The 27,677-nt window shown below is 58.0% G+C and overlaps 1 protein-coding gene across 1 annotated transcript; it reads left to right on the top strand.

Moving 5' to 3' along the window:
- The first annotated feature begins 1,099 nt into the window (after nucleotides 1-1,099).
- Nucleotides 1,100-27,261, top strand: LOC118695209 (hexokinase-2). The gene is made up of 18 exons (XM_036396652.2): nucleotides 1,100-1,246; nucleotides 9,258-9,420; nucleotides 14,568-14,716; nucleotides 14,825-14,944; nucleotides 16,111-16,206; nucleotides 16,322-16,421; nucleotides 16,724-16,907; nucleotides 17,182-17,337; nucleotides 17,432-17,665; nucleotides 17,917-18,221; nucleotides 18,768-18,916; nucleotides 19,599-19,718; nucleotides 19,807-19,902; nucleotides 20,677-20,776; nucleotides 20,900-21,083; nucleotides 21,332-21,487; nucleotides 21,902-22,135; nucleotides 23,402-27,261. The coding sequence occupies exons 1-18, from the start codon at nucleotides 1,184-1,186 to the stop codon at nucleotides 23,544-23,546; spliced, it is 2,754 nt and encodes a 917-aa protein (XP_036252545.1). The 5' UTR covers nucleotides 1,100-1,183; the 3' UTR covers nucleotides 23,547-27,261.
- Nucleotides 27,262-27,677: the final 416 nt, after the last annotated feature.

The raw sequence follows: 27,677 nt of genomic DNA, 5'->3' as shown, positions 1-27,677 counted from the left end.
CCTCCCAGTTCACCCTTCCACTGCACCCACACCGCAATGCACCGCCCAGTGCACCGCCCAATGCACCGCCCAGTGCACTCCCAGTGCACTCCCAGTGCACTCCCAGTCCATTCCCAGTCCATTCCCAATGCACTCCCAGTGCATTCCCAGTCCATTCCCAGTCCATTCCCAATGCACTCCCAGTGCACTCCCAGTCCATTCCCAGTGCACTCCCAGTCCACTCCCAGTGCATTCCCAGTGCATTCCCAGTCCATTCCCAGTCCATTCCCAATGCACTCCCAGTGCATTCCCAGTCCATTCCCAGTGCACTCCCAGTCCATTCCCAGTCCATTCCCAGTGCATTCCCTGCCCCTTCTGTACCCACCCCAATGCACCCCTCCAGTGCACTCCCAGTGTCCCCCCAGTATCACACCAGTGTGCCCCACCAGTGTCCCCCCAGTATCACCCCAATGTCCCTCCCACTGTCACCCCAATACACCCCCAGTGTCCCCCCCGGTGTCCCCCCAGTATCACCCCATTGTGCCCCCATTATCACCCCACCGTCTCCCCCAGTGTCCCACCACTATTACCCTAATGTCCCCCCATTATCACCACAATGTCCCCCCACTGATCCCCCGGTGTCCCCCATTATTCCCCCATTATCCCCCGGTGTCCTCCCAGTGCCCTCCCCCAGTATCACCCCACTGCACCCCCCGTGTCCCCCCATTATCCCCCCATTATGTCCCCATGGTCCCCCCATTGTCCCTCCGAGGAACAATGCCACTGCACCCTCGGTGTCCCTCCAGTATCACCCCATTATCCCCTCCAGTGTCCCCCCATTGATCCCCCATTGTCTCCCCATTGTCCCCCCGGTGTTCCCCCATTGTCCCCTCCGGTGTCCCCCCATTGTCCCCCCATTGTCCCCCCGGTGTCCCCCCGGTGCCCCCTCACCCCCCCCGCGCCGGTGCCAGGCCCCGCCCCCCGCGCGCGCCGGGCACACACCCTCGCCTTTGGGCCAATGGGGGCGCGGCGGCGCGGCCACGTCACGGGCGCGGGGGAAGCTCCTCAATGAGCGCGATTGGCGCGGGGAGCGCGCGGCGCTGCCGGGGCCGCTCCGCTCCGACCGCTCCGAGCCGAGCCGAGCCGAGCCGAGCCGAGCCGAGCCGAGCCGTGCCGAGCCGAGCCGAGCCGTGCCGCTCCCGCCATGATCGCATCGCACCTCCTCGCTTACTTCTTCACCGAGCTCAACCATGACCAGGCGCAGAAGGTGAGGGGGGTCCCGTGGGGAGCGGGAAGAGTGGAGAGAGGAGAGGTGAAAAGGGGAAAGTGACGAGGAAAAAGGGGGGAAAAAAAGGGGGGGAAGAGGACAAAATGGGGGGAGAGAAAAAGGGGAGAAAAAGAAAGGAGGGGTAAAAGTAAAAACCAAAAAAAAAAAAAAAAAGAGGGGTAAAAGTAAAAACAAAAAAAAAAAAAGGAGGGAAAAGAAGGGGAGAGTGAAGAGGGAGAAAGAAGAGAGAAAGAAAAGGGAAGGAAAGTGAAAAGGGGAATAAGTAGGGAAGGAAGAAGGATGAGGAAAATAAGTTGAAAAAAAAAGTAAAAGGAAGGAGAAAAAAAGAAAAAAGCAGAAAAGGAATAAAAGAGGGGAAAAGAGTAAATAGAGCAAAAAGAAAGTGGGAAAGTGTAAAAAAAGAAGGGAAGGCGAAATGGGAAAAAAACCCACAAAAACAAAAAAAAGGAGAAGAAAACCGAAAAAACTTTTCAAAAGGGAAGAGGAGGCGAGATAAGCGGGCGGCGGAGGGGAAGCGGGGCCGGGCGGGCGGAGGCCCCGGCGCTGCCCGGCCGGGGCCGCGTGCGGTACGTGCCGCGGGACCCCGCGTGGCCGGGCGGCGAGGGGGAGGAGGAGGAGGAACGGGAGGAAGGGGAGGAACGGGGGGGTCTCCGCGCCTGTCCCTGCCCGCCGCAGCCGGGACCCCGCGGCCGCCCCGCGCTCCACGTGTCGCCGTTCCCGCCGAGCATCCCCGGCAGCGGCTCCTCCGCTCCCCGCCGGGCCGGGGCACCGGGCCGGGCACACACCGGGCTGGGGCACACACCGGGCCGGGGCACCGGGGCACCGAGCCGGGCACACACCGGGCTGGGGCACACACCGGGCTGGGGCACACACCGAGCCGGGGGACACCGAGCCGGGCACACACCGAGCCGGGGGACACCGAGCCGGGACACCCAACCGGGGCGCCGAGCCCCGCGGGCAGCGGGGTCAGCCCGGGCCACCAGCCCGGAGGTGGCACTTGTCCCTCGGGTCCCCTTCCCCACGCGGTGTCCCCAAGGCGCACGTGTGCCCCCGTCCCCGCACTGACAGGGGTGGAAAACGCCCTTTCGTGTCCCGTTCCTTTCGCTTTGGGGGTGCTGGATCCTTGCTTTGGGGGTGCTGGATCCTTGCTTTGGGGGTGCTGGATCCTGGATTTGGGGTGCTGGATCCCGGATTTGGGGTGCTGGATCCTTGCTCTGGGTCCGGAGTCCCCGAGCCCGTTCCCACAGTGGCCGCCCTTGGGATGTTGGTCACCCCCCGTCCCGGAGCTCAGGCACAGGAAAAGCTCGGGTGTTCCTGCTCTCCATGGCCCCGGCCTTTGTCTGGCCAGGACAGCGCTTAGGCCGGGCTTAATAAATTATTCCCGGAGGAGAAATGCTGGGTGGGAGGCTCAGGCCGCTCCTGCCGTGCTCTGCTGGCATCTGGGTATAGGGCAGAGAGGAGCTGCCTGTGATTCCCCGCTCTGGGATTTGCTGGTCCCAGAGTGTGAGGCGGTCGGGATTTGCAAAAATCGCCGTAAAAAAAAAACCCGAGGGAAATGCTTGGAGAGACAGACCCGGGATAACCCTGGAGATGCTCGCGGGGAAGTGAAACTTGCCACGTTGGCCCTTCAGCGGGGTGAGATCGGAAGGAAACCGAGGCAGAACTTTTAAAAACAAAAAGAAAAAAGCCAAAACAAACAAAAAAAAAAACCCAAAAACCAAAACGAACAAAAAAAAACCATCCAAAAAACAACAACCAAAAAAAAAAAAAAACCCCACCAAGAAAACCAAACCAAACCAAAAAAAACCACAACCCCAAAAAAGCCCAAAAAAAAGGCCAAAAAAACCCCAAACAAACAAAAAAAAAATCACCCCAAAACAAAAACAAAACAAAAAAAACAAAACAAAAGAAAACACCAAAAAAAAAAAAAAACCAACCAGACCCAGCCCCAACCTAAACAAAGTGCAGGGAAAAGTTCCCAGGGCAAAGCGATCCGCAAGGAAATACGGGCTCGGCTTCTCCCTGCTCTCGCCGCTGGCCCCGGGGTTGTGCAACAGCCACATCCAGGGTAGGGACGGGGTTGTGTTGTGTAACCCTGGCAGAAATAGGCCAGCGGCGCAGCTCACGCCTTCCTTATCGGGAATGGCTGGGAATGATGCAGGGGCAAAGCCGGGATGGGGAATTCTCCTTCCCTATCCCCTGCGAGAAGCCTCAGGAACCGGCTCCGCGCCCCTCGCGCCTCCCAAACCCCGGTTAAAAAAGGTTGAGATGGGAGGGAGGGAGAGAAAAAAAATATCCAGGAGCTGGGGATGCAGTGGGACACGGCACTGCCCTCCTGGCCGCCTCCACAACTGGATTTTCTGGGATATTTTTAAACAAATTCCCGTGAATCCTCCCGTGAGGCGAAGCTGGGGGAGAGGGGGGAGAAGCCAGCTGTCTGCCCTGGCTGCTTCCACCGGGGCTGGAAAAATCACTCCTGCCTTATAGAGAGCTCCCCAGGCAAAGGGAGAAGCCAGGGAGTCCCCAGCACTGGGGGTGAAATTCTTGGAAAGCTGCAATTTGTTTGGTTGGGTCTTCTTATCAACCCCCTGTATCTGGGACAAAAGACTGTAGGTGGTAGCCTGGGATGTGTTTTCCCTTTGGGTCAGGGAGAAAAGGAGCTCAGCTGGGGTAGAAAAGTGCCTTTTCCAATGGCTGTGGTTTGTGTCCACATCAAGGCCTTGAAAATAGCCTCAAAAATGGGATTTTTTTCCCCCATTCTTGCCATGGAGCAGCTTTGCCTGCTCTGTCACCCGTCTGGGGGCATATTCCCTCCCTCCCCAGCTCCTGCCCTTTTCCTGCCTGCAAAGTGAGTTGTCCAGACTTATCTAAGCCCCAAGGGATTGTGCAAACTTTAATTAACCTCGGCAGCGTCCTTTGAGATCCCAGCTTGAAAGTTTGCCGCCGCTGCCCTGGGATGTGCCAGCTCACCCTGGCCTTCCTCATCCTCATCCTCGTCCTCGTCCTCATCCTCATCCTCGTCACTGGGAGGGGGGGGCTGAGCCTCTCCTCTCCCCCATCCCTCCTTCAAAAGGAGAAAAAATGGGGATGGAATTGATTTTCCTGCATTTGGAAAGCAGGGGCAGGGTTTTAGTTCGTTTTTTAGGTGTTTTTTTAGTTTTTTAGTGTTGGTTTTATTTTTGGTTTTTTTTTTTTAATTTATTATTCCTTTGCCCAGGGATTAGTTTTACCCAGCTGATTCCTCCCTGCCGGCTGCCTCTGGGGGTGTGGGAGGGGCACCTTTGGCAAATTCCTGGAAAACCAACTCAGCATCTTCCCCCCGAGGCTGCCCAGGCCGGGGGCAGGAGCCAGGCCAGGACAGCTCGTCCCACCTTGGGGGAGCCACCCTGGCTCTCCTTCCCCACCAGAGCTCCCCAGCCTCAGCTTCCCCTGCACAGGGGACGCTCCCACCGTCCCAGGGGGGCCCCGGGGCCAGCGAGGTATCCCAAGGACCTTGTGGGTTTAGCAAGGACCATGAGGGGCAGGGACAGCAGCAGCTGGATGCCTCCAGCTGCAGAACTGCGGCGCAGAGTGTTCTCCTGGCCCAACTGGGTTTTATTGGGGTAGTTCCAGCTGCAGAACTGTGGGGCAGAGCATTTTGTGTCTGGACTAGGTTTTACTGGGGTAGTTCCAGTTGCAGAACAGAGGGCAGAGCATCCCCCTGGCCAAACTGGGTTTTATTGGGGTAGTTGGATGTTTCCACCTGCAGAACTGGAGGGCAGAGCCTTTTCCCAGCTGAGCTGGGTTCTACTGGGGTAGTTCCAGCTGCAGAACACAGGGCAGAGTGTTCTCCTGGCCAAACTGGGTTTCACTGGGGTAGTTCCAGTGCAGAACAGAGGGCAGAGCATCCCCTGGCTGAGCTGGGTTTCACTGGGGTAGTTCCAGTGCAGAACAGAGGGCAGAGTGTTCTCCTGGCCAAACTGGGTTTCACTGGGGTAGTTCCAGTGCAGAACACAGGGCAGAGTGTTCTCCTGGCCAAACTGGGTTTCACTGGGGTGGTTCCAGTGCAGAACAGAGGGCAGAGCATCCCCCTGGCTGAGCTGGGTTTCACTGGGGTGGTTCCAGTGCAGAACAGAGGGCAGAGCATCCCCTGGCTGAGCTGGGTTTCACTGGGGCTCTGGGGCAGCGGGGTCACCTGAGGATGGGCTGGTGGATGCTCCCTGGTGTCACTTCCTCACCATGAGCACCCGGCTCCTCCTCCGGCCTGGATCCAGCTGCTGGCCCGGGGCTGAGGATGAGGAGGAACCGGCCGAGCAGGAAACATCTGACTCACGCAGTGAGGATGACTCCGGGCGGGCGGGCGTGTGTCATCCCAGGCAGCAGCGAGGCAGGGAGGGAGGAGGGCACACACGTGGGCTCGGAGCTGTCCTGGAAGGCCGTGGGTGCCAGCAGGGTGGGGGCAGCCCAGCATCACCCCTGTGTCACCCGGGCAAGGGGACGAGCCGGTTCCCTGCCCTGAGTCACCCTGAGGGGTGGGAAATGGGGACAGGCATGGGCAGCACGGCAGGGACTGGGCATGTGGAGCAGGGGGTGAATCCCCCAGGCCTTCCCCCTGCTCCCTCTGCCCGGCTTTCCCCAAATCCATCACGTCCCACAGGGACTGGGGGGTGGTGGAGGGGAGCATCCCCCTCCCAGGGAGACAGCATCCCCTCAGACTTGAGGGATTCTTGCACAACAGCATGCTCCAAGTTAAAGGCTGGCATGGGGAGGGAAGTAATTTAAAGGAAATATAATTCCCAGCACAAATTTCCCCGGAGAGAGGGGTGACAGCACATGCTGTGGGTTTGGGGGTGTTGCAGCATTCCCCAGGTTTGAACACTGCTCTGTCATCTTGCAGTCAACAAATGTTTGGCTTGGTTGCCAAAAAGGTAAAGAATCTATCTGTCCCAGGAAGCCGCCACCCTCTCCCAGTGCTCTGCTTTTGCTCCAAAATCTGCAGGAATCAGCCACATCCAGCTGAGAACTGCATCGGGAGACGCTGAGGGATGGGGAGCACGTGCTCCTGCCCAGCTTCCTGGCAGCCACGTGGCTCTGGGACAGGGTCCAGATCAAAACGAAAACAAAAGGCAGACAGCTTCCTCTATCCCAGAACCGGGGTCATTAGTGGGAAAGATGTTTTGGGACCCACAGGAACAAACCTCCCTTCCCCTTCCCCTTCCCGCTGCGGTGCCAGGAGGGCTGTCCCCCTCAGCAGCCCAGCCCCACGTGCCCGGGAGGTGAGGCTGGCAACCAAAGCTGTTTCTCTGGGGTGCTGTGAGCTCGGCTTGGCTCAGCCCGGTGCCCCAGCAGCAGGCTTTGGGCAGGCTGAGGTTTCCCAGCGGTGCAGCCGGGACAGGCGACCCTGGGCTCTGCTCCAGCATCCGGCGTGGCAATGAGCTGAACCTTGGAGACAGCCTTGAGCCAGGGGATGGGGATTTGCTGGGGTTCGCTTCAAAAACGTGGCATTGAGCTCATTACACCCACAGCTGCTCCGTGATCCGCAGCTTTAACGCGGCGTCCTGGGCTGGGGCATTCCTGGCGCTTCCTTCCTTCCTAAATTCCTAAATTCCTAAATCCCTGCCTCCCTCCCTGTTCAGTTTGTTTGGATTTCCTCGAGGAAACGCCGCTGTTTAGGCTGGAAGCTTTCCAGAAACTCAATTGCCCCCTTCAGGATCCCAACCTAGTGGCTTTGTTTGTTTGGAATTGGCAACCTGACCTAAAATGTTCCCTGCCCTTCAGAAGCCTTTAAGCAACTGGGAAAGTGTTTTGTGCTGAGAGATGCTCAGGCTCTGGCACTGCAGGCCGAATTCCCCATTTTATCCCATCTTTGTAGCAATTTGAGGGGCTCTCCTGGGATAACCAAGCATGCCACAGGGAGTTTTGGGGAGGCCAGTGGCCGTGGACAATCCTTGGTGGGGCCAGGGTGGATTCAGTGGGGAAGGAGCCCTGCTGTACGCCCTGACCTGCTTTAGCTGCCAAGTGGGGTGAGATCCACCTTGGGAGAAGATGATCCAGGTTTTAAGGGCTTTGGAGATTAGGGGGAGGTCGCCCTGCTGCTCAGGCTGGGGTTATTCTGGTGTGGAGGACATGGGGGACGTGCTGAGCAGGGCCTGCCCTGGGGCAAGCGGCTGAAGCCCAGGGGGTTTCCCTGCACTGGGAATTTTGGGCAGGGGCCTTCCCTGCTCTTCAAGCCAGCTTCCCTGGGGTGAGCACTGTGGGCTCTGGGTGGATGGCGTGGGCTGATGACCCTGGCACAGCTCCAGGGCAGGTTCCCACCCCGGGGCTGGCATGGAGCAGAGCCCCAGAGCCACCTCCTGAGCAGTAAACGGAGCTTACTGGTGCCAGTGAGCAGAGCCTCGGCACACGGGAGGGAATTTCCAGCAGGTGAAAGCAAACAGGAGGGCAGGGAGGAGAGGGTTTGACTTCCTGCTGGATAAGGGGAGGCTGGTAAACACCTGGTGCCAGGAAATCTCCAGGTTTCCTTCTCCTTGGCCTTTCCCTCGTGTTCAGCTCCTGGTTTTGGGAAGGAGCTGGGAGCACCAGGAGAAGGGACAGGAGGTTTTACTCAGAGCATCAGGGGATGCAGCATCACTCCTGGAATGCGCTGGGCTGGGCTTTCCTCCATCCCCTGACCTCCCCAGGGGGATCTCAGCTCCCAAATTTCCAACAGAACCCAGGGTGGGGGAACAAAGGATGTGCTGGAGCACCCTGAGCCTGAAGCACAGGCAGGCAAAGCCGCAGCAGGGCTGTTGTGTCCAGCCCAGGGTGGGAGGGCACGTCCCTGAGCCAGGTCAGCCTGGCCCTGGTGCAATTATTTGCCCACAAAATGCCCATTTCCTGCAGCTCAGCCCCATAAAGCGCAGCCCGGGCCCGGTTCCGGTGACCCGGCCTTACGTGCCTGCACGCAGGTGAGCACGCGGGGTGGAGCTTTCCTCCTTGACTTCTCAGGGCTTGCAGCTGCCCTTTAATTAGTGCTGAGTGGAGCTAATTGGAGCAGGGCACGGTTTGGGAGCGGGCAGTGTCCGCCTGCCCCGCTCCCTGCTCCGGCCAGGCTGCCCAGTGCTGCTGCTGCCTGGGGAGGAGCCTTTCCACACCTTCCCAAGCAGGACAGGAGGCTTTGATGCCGATTTTAGAAGCATTCTGCACACCATCAGCTCAAGGGGAGAGCAGTTTCCAGGAACGGGGAGGTGGGGTGGGTTTCTTCCCTCTCCGGCCACGCGCTTGTGTCATCCCAGCCCGGCTTGTGTCACTGCAGCTGCCACCTCTGTCACTGCAGCGGGGTTTGCTCCAGGCTGTGGAGTGGCTCTGGGCTCCTGGGGTGATCTCAGCAGTGCAGAAATGACAGGGCACTGCATTCCTGCCCAGCATCCCCGTGCAGGAGAGGCCCTGGGGTCAAGGTCAAGGTGTGCTGGTGCCGTGCACTGGGAAGGGCTTTGCACCTGGAGAACCTCCTGAGTCACCCCTGAGCTGGGGCTCCTGTTTGGGTGCCCCCGTTTGGGTGTCTGCAGCTGCCTGAGCGGGCAGGAGCAGCTGTGGGTCAGCACTCCCAGCTGGCAGAGCCTGGGCAGGGATGAGGGTGGCCTTGGGAAGGGGCTGGAGCAGGGCTGGGTGGTGCCTGCCATGAGCAATCCAGCCAAGCTGCTGTGCCCTGCACTTGGGGATGGCTCAGAGCCTGCCCCAGCTCCTTGTGTGCACCCCAGCAGCCTCAGGAGGGGCTGGGCACTGTCCTGAGCTGTCCTGAGCTGCCCTGTGCCCCTGTCCCCTGCCCTGTGCCTGAGCTGTCCTGTGCCCCTGTCCCCAGCCCTGTCTGACCCCATGTCCTTGTGCCCCTGCAGGTGGACAAGTACCTGTACCACATTCAGCTCTCCAGCGCCTTGTGTCCACTCAGGAGGGGCTGGACACTGTCCTGAGCTGTCCTGAGCTGTCCCATCCCCTGTCCCCAGCCTGACCCCATGTCCTTGTGCCCCTGCAGGTGGACAAGTACCTGTACCACATGCGGCTCTCGGACGAGACCCTGCTGGAAGTGTCCCAGCGCTTTGAGAAGGAGATGGAGAAGGGGCTGGGGGCAGACACCAACCCCACGGCCTCCGTGAAGATGCTGCCCACCTTTGTGAGGTCCACCCCGGATGGGACAGGTACTGCGAGGCCAGAGGGAGGGCTGGGGACACCGCGGCAGGGGTGGCACCGCTGCAGCAGGGGTGGCACCGCCACCAGAGCCACCTTCCCTGCTGGGGCGCTGAGCGTGGGGACAGGCCTGGCTCCCTGCTCCGCGCTGGGGCTGGAGGGGATCCCAGTTCCTGCTGGCAGGAGGGAGCAGAGAGGGAGGAGGAGGGAGGGAAGCCGCCCTCGCGTGCCCTTGCTGGCAGGACAGAGACAGTCACGGGTCCGGCTCATCAGATTTCATGGGCAGCAGTGCCAGCACTGTCTGAGTGCCACAGGGCCCTGGGCGCTGCAGGGCCCTCACAATGTGGCCTTTCTGCCTCTCCCGAGCTGCCCAGGCCACGCTCCAGCCGGGCACATCCTCCTCCCCTGCTCCCTCCTGGGATGGTGTTTGCAGGGCTCTGAGGATGAGGGAAGAGATGACAATGTTGACTCCATGTTTCAGAAGGCTTGATTTATTATTTTAACATATAACCATTATTAATATTTTACAATCATTTCATAATAGTATAATATTAATAATATTTTATAAATATTATTATAAATAATTATACATTACAAATATTTTATACTCTTATGATATATATTAATAATATTTTATAAAACATTATTAATATTTTATAATTATATATATTGTTTGAATATACAATTATTATATATAATTTATTATTTTAATATCTATAATTCATATATAATATATATTGAAACTATACTGAAAGAATAGAAGAAAGGATTTCATCAGAAGGCTGGCTAAGAATAGAATAGAAGAATGATAACAAAGGCTTGTGACTGACTGAGACAGTCTGGACAGCTGGGCTGTGGTTGGCCATTAATTAGAAACAACCACATGAGCCCAATCCCAGATGCACCTGTTGCATCCCACAGCAGCAGATAACCATTGGTTACATTCTGTTCCTGAGGCCTCTCAGCTTCTCAGGAGAAAAAAATCCTAAGGAAAGGATTTTTCAGAAAATATCATGGCTACACCCTGGGGCACCCAGCTGTGCCAGGCCTGGGCTGCCCTTTCCATGAAGGAATTTCCCCAACAATTTAAATGTTGTTTGTAATTCAAACTTCCAGTGTGAAGCCATTGCTCTGTCCCTCTACAGCCCTGCTAAAAGCGTCTCCACTTCCCTCTGAGCCCCTGTAATCCTCAGAGCATCCCCTGATCCTGGCCCCCCAGCTGCACCGACACCCCGAAGCTGGGCCTGGCTGCCTGCCCTGGCATTGAGATTCCCATCTATTTAAATGTTGGAGGATATTTTTAATTACAGGCACGGCCAGGAGCCGCCCCTGGGCACAGGAACTGGTGCAGCCAAAGGTGCTGGGTGCAGGTGGAGTGTGTGTCAGCACTTCCAGCAGCCTGGCCCGCCTTGGGAGAGGGAGCAGCCCCTGCCCATGCCCTTACAGGACAGATCCTTGGCTCCCTTCCCTGTTTCCAGCCTCTCCAGTGCCCCAGCTGGCATTTCTCACCCGGGGCAGGGGGGAGAGAGGAGCAGCAGCGTGGAAAATGTCACATGAGAGGGATGCTGGGGCAGTCACGGCCCTGCAGCTGCCCAGGGGGCTGGAAAATGAGGGAGTTTAGAGCAAATCCCAGGGAAATGGGAGCTGGGGTTCCCTGGACCCAGCTCTGAGTGGCATCAGTGGCATCCCCTTGGGTTTTGGGGAGGGGGGAAATCGGGGCTGGGGGCTTGGTGCCAGATCCCTGGGGAGGATCTCAGTGCCCAGGGCTGTGTCCTTCCTCCTTCCCCCTTTTTAAAGCTCCTGGGCAAAGTCTGGCCTGGGCTGGGCACCCGTGCCAGGTGCCAGGGGCTGCTCCCAGTCCAAGGCTGGGTTATTGCTCTGCTCCTGCCCTGCTGTGCCCCAGGGCTCCCAGACATTCACCTGTGGGATGTCCCTGGCTGGGATTAGACCCCGTTTAATGCCCAGCTCCGGGGGGATGAGAGGGGCTTATGGAAATACAAGGTCACACCTGCAGGTTAAGCCAAAGCCCAGCCCTGGCTCTCGGGGGCTTTGCCACTCCACTGTGGTGATAAGAGGGGGGAATTCTGCTTTGAAAGCAGAAGCTCTTCTAAAATCAACTTTCCTTGCTTTGTTTGGCTCTGGCACCCCCTGGAGCAGCTCCATGCCCTGCTGGCAGCAAGGGGATGGGGAGACAGGTCCCAAATAAGCTTCTCCTTGGGGCCCAGCGACTCTCCTGAGGGCCTGCCCTGCTCAGTGCCACCAGCACCCTCCTCCTGCTGCACCCCTGGTGTTTCCAGGCTGCTCTGGGTTCCATTCCTCCTCAGTGGGGTTGGTTTAAGGACCTTGTGGTGCAGCCTGTGCTGAGCCCCAGCCTTGCTGGGATGTGATAACCCCAGCCTGGAGCTTCCAGGAGGATGCTGCAGGATTTGTGGGCTCTCCAAAGGGTGGCTCTTGGCAGCACCTTTCCCTTGCCTGGGGGGCTCAGCTCTTTCCCTGCTCCTGTGGCACAGAGCCTTGAAAGGCTTGGAAGAAAATTCTGTTTTGATGCCCAGGAAACATGGGGGGTTCCCACATCCCAGCAAGGCTTCCCAAGGAAGTTGTGTCTGCCTGGAAGCGTTCAAGGCCCGGCTGGATGGACCACAGGCCCGGTGGAAGGGCAGGGGAGTGGAGCTGGGTGCTCCTTAGGGTCCCGTTCCCTGATGCCATGAATTATCTGGAGCTGCAGTGGGAGATGTCAGGGTCTGCAGCTCCCTGGCCAAGTCTGGGCCTCCCAGCTTTTCCCCTTCCTCTTGTTTTTCAGCAATCCCCCTTGCCAGAGGATTCCCAGGCAGTGGAATTGGGCTGGAAGCCTTGAGGGGGGATCCCTGAGGTGCTGGGACAGGATCCCCCGGACCAGGAGCACACCAGGCTCCCCAGGCACTCATCCCTCACCCTTTGCCAAGAGCAAACAGCCCCTGGGCCCAGGGCTCTGTGTTTGCCCTGCCCGTTTGGCTTGTGGGCTCAGCACCAGGGCTGATACCTTATCACAGACCTGGCAGCCCAAACTGGGGGCAGTGCCCGCACCTGGCACCCACCACGCGCTCCAGGCATGGCTGGGAATGTTCCCAGGGAGCCTTCCCTGCCCTCTTCCTCCTGCAAAGCGATTCCACCCAGGAATTTCCCCCAAACTGCCCTTTTTTGGGATCCTGCTGGGTTACCCCCAAGGAGCTGAGGCCTTGTGCCCCTCTTTGCTCCTCGTATCCCCAGTGGATTTATCAGCCCCCTGAGGTGTTCCATGTGCCCTGTTGGTATTGATCAGCCTCTGGGGATGCCCATTCTGGGGCTGTTTCCAGCTGGGATCTCTGGGGATGCCCATTCTGGGGCTGTTTCCAGCTGGGGTCTCTGGGGATGCCCATTCTGGGGCTGTTTCCAGCTGGGGTCTCTGGGATGCCCATTCTGGGGCTGTTTCCAGCTGGGGTCTCTGGGGATGCCCATTCTGGGGCTGTTTCCAGCTGGGCTCTCTGGAGATGCCCATTCTGGGGCTGTTTCCAGCTGGGGTCTCTGGGATGCCCATTCTGGGGCTGTTTCCAGCTGGGGTCTCTGGGGATGCCCATTCTGGGGTTGTTTCCAGCTGGGGTCTCTGGGGATGCCCATTCTGGGGCTGTTTCCAGCTGCAGTGCCCGGTGGTGCCGATGGCTGGGCTGGGTCCGGGGCTGCCTCTCCAGCCCGGGGCTGTTTCCAGCCGCAGTGCCTGGAGGTGCTGCTGGTCTCTGCATACCAATGGCACCGATGGCCCGAGGGTTTTGTTCCCTTTGTGCCTCACAAAGCGGCCCCGGCAGCCAGCGCAGCACATTCGGGGGCTCTGAGTGCTGAGAGAGGCTTTGCCCTGCCCCAGAACAGCCAGCTGGGCTCTTTTCCCTGCCCAGAACAGCCAGGGGACAGCCCTGGGGCTGCCCTTGGAGGAGCCTCGTTGGAGCCCTGGGGACTGGGAATTTCAGATTTTCCTCTGGCCCCCAGGAGAACTCTGCATTGAGCTGAGGCTGTGGGGAAAACTTCCAAAACTGAGTGCTAGCACTGGGATTGTGGGGGGTGTGGGGTTTGGATAGAAGTGTGTGATACCACAAAAAAAAAAACCTTTGAGTTTAAGATTTTAGAATATAGGAAAATCTATAAAGCAAGAGGGAGTTCTTAGGGTGGAGGATGGTCCTTCTTCCTCCCCTTCTTCCTCCCCTTCTTCTTCCCCTTCTTCTTCCCCTTCTTCCTCCCCTTCTTCTTCTTCTTCTTTTCCTTCTCCTTCTTCTTCTCCTTCACCTCCTTCTCCATGGGTTTGGGTGGTTTTGTGTAATTTTATAAAAAAGTCCCCGTTGCAGGCCACAGGTGGTTGGTTATTGGGTTAAAAGTAAAGATAATTTCAGTGTCATTTCTTAATTGGACAGCTTATCCTTAAAAGGCCTTGGAGAGGGAGAGACAGGGCTCCATTTTTAGTTTGTTGGAGTGAAGTGCTGCAGAGCTCAGGGTTTGTGAGAGTGTAACAGAGATAAGAGCCAATAAACATCTGAGTCCCAACAAGAAACTCTGCCTTGCACGTTTAACCCCAGCCCTGGCCAAAAAAGAAGCAAAGATTCCACAGCAGCTCTCCCTGGAGAAGGCAGCAGTGAGGCCCCAGAACTTTGGGATTTTCTCCCTCCCTGGTTTCCCGCAGCCACGTTCCAGGGGCGTGTGGCATTCCTGGGGCAGGGAGGGAGCCTGGGCTGGGCTGAGGGGTTTTAGCACAGCAAAAACCAGGCTGAGGAGTTCCCGCAGCTGCCATCAGGGTTTAACCCCTTGGGAGGGAGGTTTAGGAGCCTCCAGGAGCATCAGTGGGGTCGGGAATGGCTCTGCTGCCTTCTCCTGATGATGGAGCCTGAGGCTGGGGCTCATCTTCCCTCAGATCCCTGCTGGTCTGGGATTTCTGGGTGGGATTCATGCCCCAAAGCATCAGTGATGGTCAAAATATTGATCCTCTGTGCAGGCAGGGAATGCAGCGACTGCTCCAATGAAACACCGAAAAAATAGAATAATGGATAAAATACTGAAATATACTCAAAGCCTGACCTTTTCCTGGTGCCTGGGAGGGGGTGGCGAGCTCAGGGCTCTGTGCACAGAGGAGTGAACGGGCTGTCCTTGTCCTGACCCACAGAGGACGGCGATTTCCTGGCCCTGGACCTGGGGGGCACCAACTTCCGAGTGCTGCGGGTGAAGGTGTCGGACAACGGGCTGCGCAAGGTGGAGATGGAGAACCAGATCTACGCCATCCCCGAGGAGCTGATGAGGGGCAGCGGGGTCCAGGTGGGCTCCTGGGGGGCTCCTGGGAATCCCCGGCAGCCAGCGCTGGGCACGAGGGATGTGGCATCCCCTCACAGTGGGGCCCTTTGTCACTCTCTGCCTTTTTTCCAGCTTTTTGACCACATTGCTGAGTGTTTGGCCAACTTCCTGGACAAGCTGCAAATCAAAGACAAGAAGCTCCCCCTGGGCTTCACCTTCTCCTTCCCATGTCACCAGACCAAGCTGGATGAGGTGGGTCCCTTTCTCCTGGGATCTGCAGGGGCTGGGGGTGATGCTGCCTCTCCCTGCCCTTATCCCACTATGGGATCTGCAGGGGCAGGGGGTGATGCTGGCTCTCCCTGCCCTTATCTCACCATGGGATCTGCAGGGGCAGGGGGTGATGCTGGCTCTCCCTGCCCTTATCCCCCCATGGGATCTGCAGGGGCTGGGGGTGATGCTGCCTCTCCCTGCCCTTATCCCCCCCATGGGATCTGCAGGGGCTGGGGGTGATGCTGGCTCTCCCTGCCCTTATCCCCCCCATGGGATCTGCAGGGGCAGGGGGTGATGCTGCCTCTCCCTGCCCTTATCCCCCCCATGGGATCTGCAGGGGCAGGGGGTGATGCTGCCTCTCTGTCTCCCCTCTAGGAAGGGCAGGGGGTGGCTCCATGGAGCTCGGCAGCCCCAGCACGTCCCCCTGTCCCCTCTCCTGGCAATCTGTGGAGCCCCAGTGGCTCCGGGGGGATTAATGCTCTCCTCCTGCGGGTCTGGGGATGGGGAAATGCAGAAATGCAGGAGGAAGGGTCCGTGCCCCCTGGCCCCGCTTGGGGTCACAGCGCTCAGTGCCTCAGTTTCCCCAGCTCTAAGGCTGGGCGGGTGTCTGCCTCCCTAAGGGGCTGTGGCCATAGGGTTGGAGATTTCAGATCTTTGAAATTGAGTTGGAATTGGTTGGAGATTTCAAATCTTTGAAACTGAGCTCTTTTCCTCCCCCCAGGGCTCAGCTCAGCCCCCAGCCAGGTGCCTTTGGCCACAGGGGACTGCGAGCCCCCCACCCCATAGGGATCATTCCATAGACACAGCCAGCCATCCACCCCACAGGGCTGGGTCAAGGAGCATTCCATAGGCACAGCCAGCCATCCGCCCCTCAGGGCTGGGTCAAGGAGCATTCCTTGGGCTCGTGAACAAGTTTTGCTGCAGGGCTCAATCAAAGCCGGTCATGGGAAGCATGTTCCTGCTGCTGGGGCAGCAACGAGCAGCTCACATGTTGTTTGGGGGCCATAAACTTTATCTGGCACGGAAGCTGCGGCTGATAGCGCAGCTGGTGAGCTGATAACGGGGGGCTCCCCCCCTGCAGGGCCACATGTGCCCCGTGCCAGGAGCCAGGGGTCACCTCCAAGCCTCCTCTTGCTGTTCCCCTGCAGAGCATCCTCGTGACGTGGACCAAGGGGTTCAAGTGCAGCAGCGTGGAGGGCAGGGACGTGGTGTCCCTGCTGCGCAGGTCCATCAAGAAAAGAGGGGTAAGAGCCTGGGCTGGGGGCACACGGCTCCTGGCCGGGACACCTGGGCTCCCTGGCGGTGTTCTGGTCAGTTTTGTCTCTGTTGGGTCAGCCTCTCTCCTTTCCACCACGTCAGGACTTTGACATCGACATCGTGGCCGTGGTGAACGACACCGTGGGCACCATGATGACCTGTGGCTACGATGACCACAACTGTGAAGTTGGCCTCATTGTTGGTGAGCTGCAGCAAGGAGAAAGACGTTCTGGGGGTGTTTCCTGGGCTCCAGCAGAGCCAGAGGGAGATCCTGCTTCTTGCAGGCCTCAGGGTCTCTGGGGGGGAAAAAGAGAGGGGGATATCAGTGCTGGAAAACCAGCATTGTCCAGAGTTTGTGTGCTTTGGTGTGTTGGGCTGTGGCCAAAGGGAAATTGGGAATAATGGGGATGGGGAATAATGGGAATGGGGGATAATGGGAATAAGGAATAATGGGAGTGAGGAAAAGCAGTGTCCCCGCTCACCCTGTGCCCCTGCTTGGCCCAGGAACTGGAACCAACGCCTGCTACATGGAGGAGATGAGGCACATCGACCTGGTGGAGGGGGACGAGGGCAGGATGTGCATCAACATGGAGTGGGGAGCCTTTGGTGACGACGGGGTGCTCAACGACATCCGCACCGAGTTCGACCGCGAGATCGACATGGGCTCGCTCAACCCTGGCAAACAATTGTGAGCACATTCTTGGCTCGGGCTCGTGGTTTGCTCTGCATTGTCCATCCTCCCACAGTTACTGGGACTGGGGAGGTCAGCCCAGCTAACTGGGTCAGCGTGTCCTCTGTCACTGGTGCAGAGAGGGGCTGTGTCCCAGAGCAGGGCTGTGTCCCAAAGCGGGGCTGTGTCCCAGAGCAGGGCTGTGTCCCAAAGCAGGGCTGTACTAAGCCAGGACTGTCCTAAACCAGCCCAAACCATTCCCTGATTCCACCCCATGCCTCCCCACGGGCAGGTTTGAGAAGATGATCAGCGGGATGTACATGGGGGAGCTGGTCAGGCTCATCCTGGTGAAGATGGCCAAGGATGGGCTGCTCTTCGGGGGAAGGCTCACGCCAGATCTGCTCACCACGGGCCACTTTGAGACCAGATTTGTGTCTGCCATTGAGAAGTAAGTAGGACCCAGGGGTTTCCTGTGTCCCAGCCCGGGCTGCCGCTCACAGAAGCTGCGCTGCCAGGTACGAACTCCCTTTCTGTGGTTCCAGGGAGAAGGAGGGGCTGCAGAAAGCCCACGAGATCCTGAGCAAGCTGGGGCTGGAGCCGTCGCACGAGGACTGCGTGGCCACGCTGCGCATCTGCCAGATCGTGTCCACGCGCTCGGCCGCGCTCTGCGGGGCCACCCTGGCCGCGGTGCTGCGCCGCATCCGCGACAACAAGGGCGGCGACAGGCTGCGCTCCACCGTGGGCGTGGATGGATCTGTGTACAAGAAACACCCTCAGTGAGTGTGGGACAGGGACAGCAGGGGCTGGGGACAGGGACAGGGATGGGGACAGGGATCTGGAGGTGCTGAGGACAGGGACAGGGCCATGGATTCTGGGGTGCTGGGGACAGGGACAGAGAGGGATCTGCTGCTGCCAGCAGTGCTCGGCACAAGAGAAGCGCCCCCAAATATCCCCTCGGGCCCCTCGTTTGGACCCCAGGGTGTCCCCAGAGGGTCACACTGAGGTCCCCTCTCCTCCTCCTGCCCAGCTTTGCTCGCCGCCTCCACAAGACCGTGCGGAAGCTGCTGCCCGACTGCGAGATTCGCTTCATCCGCTCCGAGGACGGCAGCGGCAAAGGGGCGGCCATGGTGACCGCCGTGGCCTACAGGCTGGCTGCACAGCACCAGGCCCGCCAGAAGATCCTGGAGCCCCTCAAGCTGAGCCACGAGCAGCTGCTGGAGGTGAAGGAGAGGATGAGGATAGAGATGGAGAAAGGGCTGGGCAAGGAGACGCACGCGGAGGCGACGGTGAAGATGCTGCCCACCTACGTGTGCTCCACTCCCGATGGAACAGGTGATGTGTCCTGTGTAAAGCCCCTGTGTGTGAGCCTGTGCAGGTCCTGCATCCTTGGGAGGGGCTGGATCCTCTGCTGTGGCCGGTTCCTCTTTGTGGTGGGAGTGGCACAAACCTCCAGTTTGGTACTGGGCAGAGCACTGAGCCTCTGGGACGTTCTGCACCTGATTTAACACAAAGCCTGGCCACAAATCCTGCCACAGCATTCCCTCCACCCTCATCCCGGGTTGTGCTCTTGGCTCTTCCTGTGGCTTGGGCGAGTGCCTGGCCTTGGCTTGAAGCTGGTGCTGAGGGCCAGGAGCTGGACTTCAGTGATCCCCGTGGGTCCCTTCCAACTCAGGTTTATGATTTGAAGCCTCACCATCACCGAGTGTGGAGCAAACCTCTCCATCCTCCTCCTACCTGCAGCCCCTGTTCCTGCCTATCCCCAGTCACGTCTGCATCTCCATCCCTCTCCCTGGAGGAGGGCAGGTCCCTGTCTGCTCCGTGCCCCGCCCTGGATGCCCCGTGCTGGGATCTCTCCTGATGATCCTTCTTGGCTTGCAGAAAAGGGAGATTTCCTGGCCCTGGACCTGGGAGGAACCAACTTCCGCGTGCTGCTGGTGCGCGTCAGGAACGGGATGCGGCGCGGGGTGGAGATGCACAACAAGATCTACTCCATCCCCGTGGAGATCATGCAGGGCACGGGCGAGGAGGTCAGTGTGGGCAAACGGAGAGGGGAAGGGGCCTCTTCCCTGGGCTGGCTGCAGCAGGGCTGACCACGGAGCTGGTTTTGCCTTTGCAGGGAGAAAAGCCAGGAGTGGGGAGGGCTGGTGCTCTCCTGGCCTTAGAACAGCCAGCTGTGCCCAAGGCTCTGGAGTTTGGGAAGCTGGAGCCTGGTTTTTAGGTTAGAAATGGTGTTATTCCCAGACATGAGTGAGCCTCCCTGAATCCCACACGCTCCACAAGGGCAGATAAGCATCATCCCCATTTCCCAGATAGGGAAACCACAACACAAGCAGTGAGATGTTTGGAAAGTTTTGCAAAGCCCTCCAGGCAGTGCTTGGGGACTGGGAGTATCCCAGCAGACTGGGCTGGAGGGCCCTGGGGATCCCTTGCAGAGGGACTGGGTTCCTGTGTCCCCTCCCTGCTGGCCCCCAGCCCTCCAGGGACCCGTGGGTGGAGATAATGCAGGGATTTGGCCACGCTGTGGGTGGGGAAGAGGGAGAGCTGAGCTTTTTGGGGTTGCTCACCTCCCACGTCCTGCTCTGTTCCAAGTCCTGGGAGCAATTTGAACACTCCAGCAGGCCTGGGAATGGGTCAGAATCCCCAGAAATCTGGCTTCCAGCTGGGCTCTGGCTGTGGTGGTAACTGCTCTCTTTGGCTTTGCTCGTCCAGCTCTTTGACCACATTGTCCACTGCATCTCGGATTTCCTGGAGTACATGGGGATGAAGGGCGTGTCGCTGCCGCTGGGATTCACCTTCTCCTTCCCTTGCCAGCAGAACAACCTGGACGAGGTAACCCCACCCCTCCTGGCAGCTTCCCTGGCTGTGCCTCCCACCTGCTCCTCAGGGGGACTCACCGGGGGCTTTTTCCCCACACCAGGGAATTCTCCTGAAGTGGACAAAAGGTTTCAAGGCGACGGGCTGCGAGGGAGAGGACGTGGTGGGGCTGCTGAAGGAGGCCATTCACAGGAGAGAGGTGAGCAGCCACAGGGCTGGGAGAAGCTGGGCTGCTCCCACATCCTGGCTCTCTTTGGCATCATTAATTGGCCTGTAAAACAAATTACCGGGCTGAGCTCAGCGTAATGAGTGTCGGAATTCTCACAGCCGCCCTTACTCATCACTTGAGGTTGGATTTTCAGACCCTGGAGCTACGGGCTGGCTCCTGGCCAGGGCTGGAGCAGACTTGTCTGGCCCTGAGCTCAGGAGACACCGGCGCAGTTCCTCAGCACAGACCACCCCGAGCTCCTGCCCAGGGGCTGCTCCTGGCAGGGCTGACCCAGCTGCAGGTGTCTGAGCTCTGAGCTCTACCTGCAGGCAGCTGGGGCTGGGGCAAGGCCGTGGGTGCCTCTGTGTCCGTGGAGGTGGATGGTCATGGAGGACGAGGGAGAACGGTTTTAAACTAAAAGAGGAGAGACTTAGGTTGAATGTTAGGGAGGAATTCCTCCCTGTGAGGGTGGGCAGGCCCTGGCACAGAGTGCCCAGAGCAGCTGGGGCTGCCCCTGGCTCCCTGGCAGTGTCCCAGGCCAGGATGGACAGGGCTGGGAGCAGTCTGGGACAGTGGGAGGTGTCCCTGCCATGGCAGGGGGAGAATGGGATGAGCTTTAAGGACCTTTCCAGACCATTCCATGATTCTGTGACTCTGTGACTGCCACACTCACCAGACAGCCAGGTGCTTTCCCAGCCATGGGAGCAGACTCAGCAGGAATTCCAAACCCTCCAGGAATAACTCCTGCAATCCATCCCTCTGCAGGAATTCGACCTGGACGTGGTGGCAGTGGTCAATGACACCGTTGGCACCATGATGACCTGTGGCTACGAGGATCCCTACTGTGAAGTTGGGCTGATTGTCGGTGAGAACTGAACGTTCCTTGTGCAGCTCCTGCTCCGTGGTGCCACCCCTGCCCTGCCCTGCCCTGCCCTGGGGGGCACCGGAGGTGTCCCAGGTGTCCCCCTGATCCCGCTCCTCTCCGCAGGCACGGGCAGCAACGCCTGCTACATGGAGGAGATGAGGAACGTGGAGCTGGTGGAAGGGGACGAGGGCAGGATGTGTGTGAACATGGAGTGGGGGGCCTTTGGGGACAGCGGCTGCCTGGATGACATCCGGACGGAGTTCGACGTGGCCGTGGATGAGCTGTCCCTCAACCCCGGCAAGCAGAGGTGGGTGGTGGCTCTGGGGGGCTGGAAGGGGCCCAGTGGGGCTGAGGGCTGAGCAGTTCTGCCCCAGCAGCTCCTTGGTGGATCCAGGGCATGATGAGCAGGACACCGAGGTGTCCCTTGTCCCCTGCCCGGGGTGGGGGCCGTGCTGCTGAGGGGATTGTACAGAGGGCACCTGGCAGGGCTGGAATCCCCAGCCAGCCCAGTGTCCCTTCCTGTGCTGATGCCCAGCCTCATCCTCTCCTGCCCAGGTATGAGAAGATGATCAGTGGGATGTACCTGGGGGAAATCGTCCGCAACATCCTGATGGACTTCACCAAGAAAGGGCTGCTCTTCCGTGGACGGATCTCAGAGAGGCTGAAGACCAGAGGGATCTTTGAGACCAAGTTCCTGTCCCAGATAGAGAGGTGAGCGAGCACCAGCTGCCAGTCAGTCAGAGCAGGGATGGAATGTGGGGGACGTGCCCCCGTGCTTGGTGTGGAGCCAGGGCAATACAGGATGGTGCCCCACAGATAAATCAGCAGAGCCCACGTGGTTGGTTGTGTGCAGAGACAAGGAGAGGCTGCCTGGGGCTGGCAGCACAGATAGCTCTTTATCTGCCCTGGGCAAGGTTGCAGGGGTGTCACACTCTGCTGGCTTTGTCCTGAAACAGCCTCCCCGACCAGGATGTGACACCAGGCCACGTCCAGGTCTGAAAGCTGAGGTTTTGGGGGGCTGTAGGGCCACCCCAGGCACTGCTGGGCAGGGCGAGGATGAGGAAGGGGAGGCTGCACGTCCCAGCCGCTCCCTCCTGACGCTGCCCCCACCCCGTGTCCCCGCAGCGACTGCCTGGCCCTGCTGCAGGTGCGCTCCATCCTGCAGCACCTGGGCCTGGAGTCCACGTGCGACGACAGCATCATCGTCAAGGAGGTGTGCACGGTGGTGGCGCGGCGCGCGGCCCAGCTCTGCGGCGCCGGCATGGCCGCCGTGGTGGACAAGATCCGCGAGAACCGCGGCCTGGACTTCCTCAAGGTCACCGTGGGCGTGGACGGGACGCTCTACAAGCTGCACCCTCAGTGAGTGCCTCTGGCTGTGCTCCCCGGGCAGGTGGGGGCTCGGGGGGAAGGTTCAGGGGGTAATGGGGGAGGATTGAGGTGTTCTGGGGGCTTGAGGGATGCCAGGAGCTCGCTGACCCAAACTTGAGGCCCTGCAGGAGTCAGCTGCTCCCTTAAGGACAGGGGCTCCTCCAGTCCCACTGGGCCTGACCCAGACGTGGCGACCAGGCTCAGCCAGGCCTCCAGGTCATGGGGATGGGTCATGGAGGTTCATGGCCACACAAATGGCCCATGCCAGAGCTGGCCGGCTGGTGCTGCTTGGCACTGGAGCTCAGACAGGGACTAAGGCACTGAGCTGAGCCTAAATAAGGCTCAGGAGCCCATGGGCAAAGGGAGGCACTGAAAACTCCCCCCAGGTGGGGCTGGTCAGGACTGTTGAGGCTCAGTAGTGCTCCCAGGGCTTGGTGGGCCTTGAGATGGGGCTGGGTTTAGTCCTGAGTGAAGGCACAGCACAGTCGTGTTGTAACCATGGGCCTGGGCTGAAGTGTGGACACTTGGGCTTTCTAAGCTTCATCCCTGACCATCCATCCATCCTCCATCCATCCATCCATCCATCCATCCATCCATCCATCCACCCACCCACCTACCCATCCATCCATCCATCATCCATCCATCACCCATCCATCCATCATCCATCCATCACCCATCCATCCATCCATCCATCATCCATCCATCCATCCATCCATCCATCCATCCATCCATCCATCCATCATCCATTCATCCATCCATCATCCATCCATCCATCCATCCATCCATCCATCCATCCATCATCCATCCATCCATCATCCATCCATCCATCCATCATCCATCCATCCATCCATCCATCCATCATCCATCCATCATCCATCATCCATCCATCCATCCATCATCCATCCATCCATCCATCCATCCATCATCCATCCATCCATCCATCCATCCATCCATCCATCCATCCATCATCTATCCATCCATCATCCATCCATCCATCCATCCATCCATCCATCCATCCATCCATCCATCATCCATCCATCATCCATCCATCCATCCATCCATCCATCCATCCATCCATCCATCCATCCATCCATCCATCCATCATCCATCCATCCATCCATCCATCCATCCACCCGTCCCTCCCCTCGGGGTCTGCGTTGCTTTTCGAGGCTCTGTGAAGGCACATTAGGGGTTGGGACTGACACCTTCACCCTGTGGCTGGTCAACTCAGAGCCTCTCCCTCTCCTTGCCCCGCAGCTTCTCCACGGTGCTGCAGGAGACAGTGAAGGAGCTGTCCCCCAAGTGTGAAGTGACCTTCCTGCAGTCGGAGGACGGCAGCGGCAAAGGCGCCGCGCTGATCACGGCCGTGGCCTGCCGCATCCGCGAGGCCGGCCAGCGGTAGAGGGAAGCAGGTTTGCCCCAGAGCTTGGTTTCAGCAGAACAGGACGTTTCCTCACCCAACCCCTCCCTCCTCCCTCTGCACACACTCACACACCCCCTCCCCTCCAAGCAGACTCGTAGCTTTACTCGTTCTCCGGGGCACCACGGCGGGACTGGAGACGCCGCCGTGGGCTCTGTACCAAGTGTTGTCGTAGGAGTTTCCTTGCATGCCATAAAACCAGCTGTCGAGTAAAGCTCACAGTGTCCTTTGGCTTCTCCCTGCATTCCCAGGTGGAGCTGGAGCTGTCCCACCTCCGTCACACCCCAGCTCTCCTCCCACCACTGGCCCTCCCCTAGCAGCAGTAGGGATAACACTCGGATAATTCAGACACTGCATTGTCACTTTAACAGAACCTATTTATGTGTGTCGGAGCCGTAGCTGTCCGTGCTGTAGAAGCAAACCTCTAAGATTGGGCTAAAGACCTCCACTAGTCTTTTACCCTGATCAAGGCTGTATTATTTCCATGAAAGTCATGGTAACTCTTAAAGCACAGGGTGCAGAGTTCCACGGGCGTGGCTGTGGCTGCACTGGAGGTACCGCGTACCTCCCTTGGTGAGCGGCGCCAGGGGAGCTGCAGGGCCCCTCAGCCACCCCAGCAGAGCACGTGCCTGGAAATAATTGGGGACTCAGGGTCTGATCCCATTTCCTGACCTCTCCCCCTACAATAGTGTGTAGGATTGTGGCGTGTGTAGGGTCGTGTTCCCCCCGGGCACCTCCAGCCCGTCCCCGGTGCACGCGTGGGCTCCAGGAGCCACGGGTCAGTGTCTGCCCTGCCAAGCCCCACACCCGTGGCCGTGGCTGCCCTTGGCGTGGAGAGTCTGGTTTGCTTTGTGTCTGTGAAATAGTTCTGCGGCTGCAGCCTTTAGGTGGCACCTGATTTATACACTGTATATTTATGTTTTAAGAGATCTGATGTCTTTTTATGTACATAGTCTTGGGGGGGTTGTATCACTTAGTTTTAATGTCACCTTTTCATGTTGTTGAAGAAGAGTACAGAGTAATTATTTTCTTCTTTTTGTTTTTTTTTTCTTCTGTCATGTAATTTTTTTTTTTAATTTAAAATTTTCTTGGGGTAGACTGGAGAAAGAGACCCAAATACCTGAGGAACTGTTGTACAAGAGGTTTGGGCATTCTGACTTTATCACCAGGACAAAAGGGAAAGCAGCAGGAAGCCAGGGCGTGCAGGGGCCCTGCGGTGATGCTGGTGGCTTCAGGCTGGGTTTAACCTCAGCAGAGGTTTTGTTTTGTCCCCTGCCCTCCCCAGCTGCGCTCTGGAAGGTCACATCCACGGGGGTGTGGCATAGCCAGGGCCCTGCAGGTCCCCCTGTGCCCGCAGCATCACCTGTGTGCCATGGCCCAGTGCAGGGATCCGTTTTTGCCAACAGGAAACTCTGGATGAACTAAAAGCTGCAGTGAGAGGAGGCAGACGGAGGGTGGGGGGGATTTTCTGTAAATATTTAGCAGAAGTTAATGAAATTTCAGTGATGTACAAAAAAAAAATATAACTAATAAACCCCACAAACAGCCCTTCAGATTGGAGGATAGAGTTTTGTCTATTTTTATGTATATTTTTATACTGCTTGGGGTAACCTCATTACCAAAAGTCTCTCTTCTGTGTTGGGGGTAAAGTTCAGTAGCACAATTTTAAAGGAAAATTACTCTTTTGGGCATTTTAAATGCTTATTTTTTTATAAGCCTCAAGACAATTATAACAAATAAAACCTGTGTATAGAAATGATGTAAGAAACCAAGTTTAGTGGAAGTTTTAGAAGCTGTCAAATAAATCTTTGAAGGATGATACAGAAATCCTCTAATCTGGTACCAAGCAGTTTTGTGTGATTTTTTTTTTCCTCAGAAAACCAGAATTTTGCCTACTGAAAAATCAAACCAGAAATCTTTTTAGCTGCTGCACTGTGCAGAGTTGCATTAGTGGCTGTTTTTACTCTTAGCCAGCTGTGCCCCTGCTGAAATCCATAGTGTTCTCATCTGTTAGTGAGTGAAATTTTACAGCTTTGGGGGCAGAATGGAAAGGGCGGGGATCCGAGCAGCCCTGCCTTTGAGCAGGGAAAGGCCAGGGTGAGAGGGGAACTGGGGAGCTGAGGTGCCTGGCCTGGGGCACCACAGTCCCCTCACCTGCCTGGGCTGAAGGAGGGGCTGCAGCTCACAGGGGTGAGGAGGAGGAGGAGGAGGAGGATCACCCGTGTGGGTGCTGGATTTTCGGCTGGGCTTGGTCAGAGGGACACCCCCTGGCTCCCCAAGGCTCCCCCAAGGCTGGGAAGCTTCTGCTTAGGCTCAGAATCCAGCAGGGTCTGCAATGCTCCTGGTTCAAAGCGTGGCAGGACAGCTGTGGGTGCAGGCCCACCCTCCCTGGGGCTGCAGGGGGGTTTGGGAGCCCCTGGAGGGGTTGGGGAGCCCCTGGAGGGGTTGGGGAGCCCCTGGAGGGGTTGGGGAGCCCCAGGGGGACCAGCCCTGCAGGGGTTGGATGTCCAGCCCAGCTGGAAGCAGAACCTCACGCCAAAAACGTCGCCATGGGATGTTCTGTGAATGTGTTTAAAATGAAGAAGGGAAGATTAAATCCTAATTACTGATATGAAGGGAAGATCAAATGATTATCTGTGGGGACAGACAGACAGACTGCTCAGCCTGATTTGTCTTCCCTGCAGCAAGAAGTGCCGCTTTGTGGGTTTAGGATGGTTTTGTTTTGCTTGGTTGTTCCCATCTGGATGCATTTTCTTTGCTTTCCGGGGTGCTGGAACATTCCCTGGCCACGCAGGCAGGAGGGAGCAGAGTCTCTGCCCTTCCCTCCCTGGCAAATCTCCCCTCCTTGGTACTTTGGACAGGATTTTATTGGGCTTCTAAAATATGTGTACATCTATATAAACACAATCAGCAAATTACTGAGACTTGCAAGCAGAATTTGCCTGTTCCCTTCCTGGAGCCCAGGCTGGGAGGGAGAAGCTCCGTGGCCCGAGGGTATCAGAGGGGCACAGATCCCTGGCCTGGCAGCAGCTCAGGTGCAGTTTGACCCGAGATAACTCGGTGCCTTCTCTCCTCCCTTATCAGGCAATCCAAACCCATCTGGCTGTCACAGAGATAAGGGGGTGAAAGGTCCAAGTGCACAGCAGGGGAGAGGTGCAGAACGGTGCCAAGTGCACTGTGCGGGGGCTGTCGGTACAAGATTACACCAAAATAACCTGGAATTTGGGGAGCCCTCAGCCCAGTCCCCTCCAGACAAGGAAAATGCCTGCTTTGGGCAGATCAGTCGCTTGCTCTGTCATGAAAATGGGCACTGAAGGCAAAAAGAGGCAATTCCTGTCTCAAGGTAAATTGGAGAGAGGAAAATTCTTTCTCTTGTGACATCCCTGACCAGCCTGAAATCTTTCTGGCCTGAAGCAAAGAAAATGCACCTGGATGTGGGCCTGGGTCTGTGCGGGCAGGGGAGTCCTAAAGCCAAAGACTGTGTGGCTGCTGGCAGAAACGAGTGCTGTAGATTCACCTGATGTTGTTCTCTCGTGTTTACAATATTTATTTTAGCAATTGACTGCAATGATATTATACATAGGCTTCCTTATTTTTGTACTTTTCATACCTGAGTGTGGTGTTGTACTGCTCAGCTCCCCTCGGCCACCACTGCTGCTCCTCAGTGACAATAAAGCAGAGAAAAACAACCACCACCCACTGCTGGGCTCAGTGTCGTGTGTCTGCGCCCCTGAGCTCCCCCGTGCCCCCCAGCAGTCCCAGCCCACCCCAAATCCCTGCTGCTGCTGGCCCCTGGCACTGCCCCGCGGCCAGGAGGGCACAGGGACACCAGGACAGCCAGGGGTCAAGGGACGGGGCTGCTGCCCGGCCAGTAAATACCAAGATGAGGTTCCTGCTCCACATCCCACACCCTGGTGACACTGGGGAGGTCCCAGCTGGGGGGGAGCCCTGGCGTTCAGAGGGCAGAGCAGGATCAGGCCCTGGCAGGGGTGCACAGCCCTGCCCAGCTCAGGCTTTGCTGTGCTGCACAAACCCACCTGGGTTTGAGGTACCTGCTCCCTCTGCCATTGACAGCTGCCCCTGCTGCTTTCCACGGAATCAATCTAAGGAGTG

The sequence above is a fragment of the Molothrus ater genome, chromosome 28 (assembly GCF_012460135.2).
Source record: "Molothrus ater isolate BHLD 08-10-18 breed brown headed cowbird chromosome 28, BPBGC_Mater_1.1, whole genome shotgun sequence".
NCBI lineage: Eukaryota > Metazoa > Chordata > Aves > Passeriformes > Icteridae > Molothrus > Molothrus ater.
The sequence above is the reverse complement of the archived record's forward strand: the minus strand, read 5'-3'. Positions and strand labels throughout refer to the sequence as shown.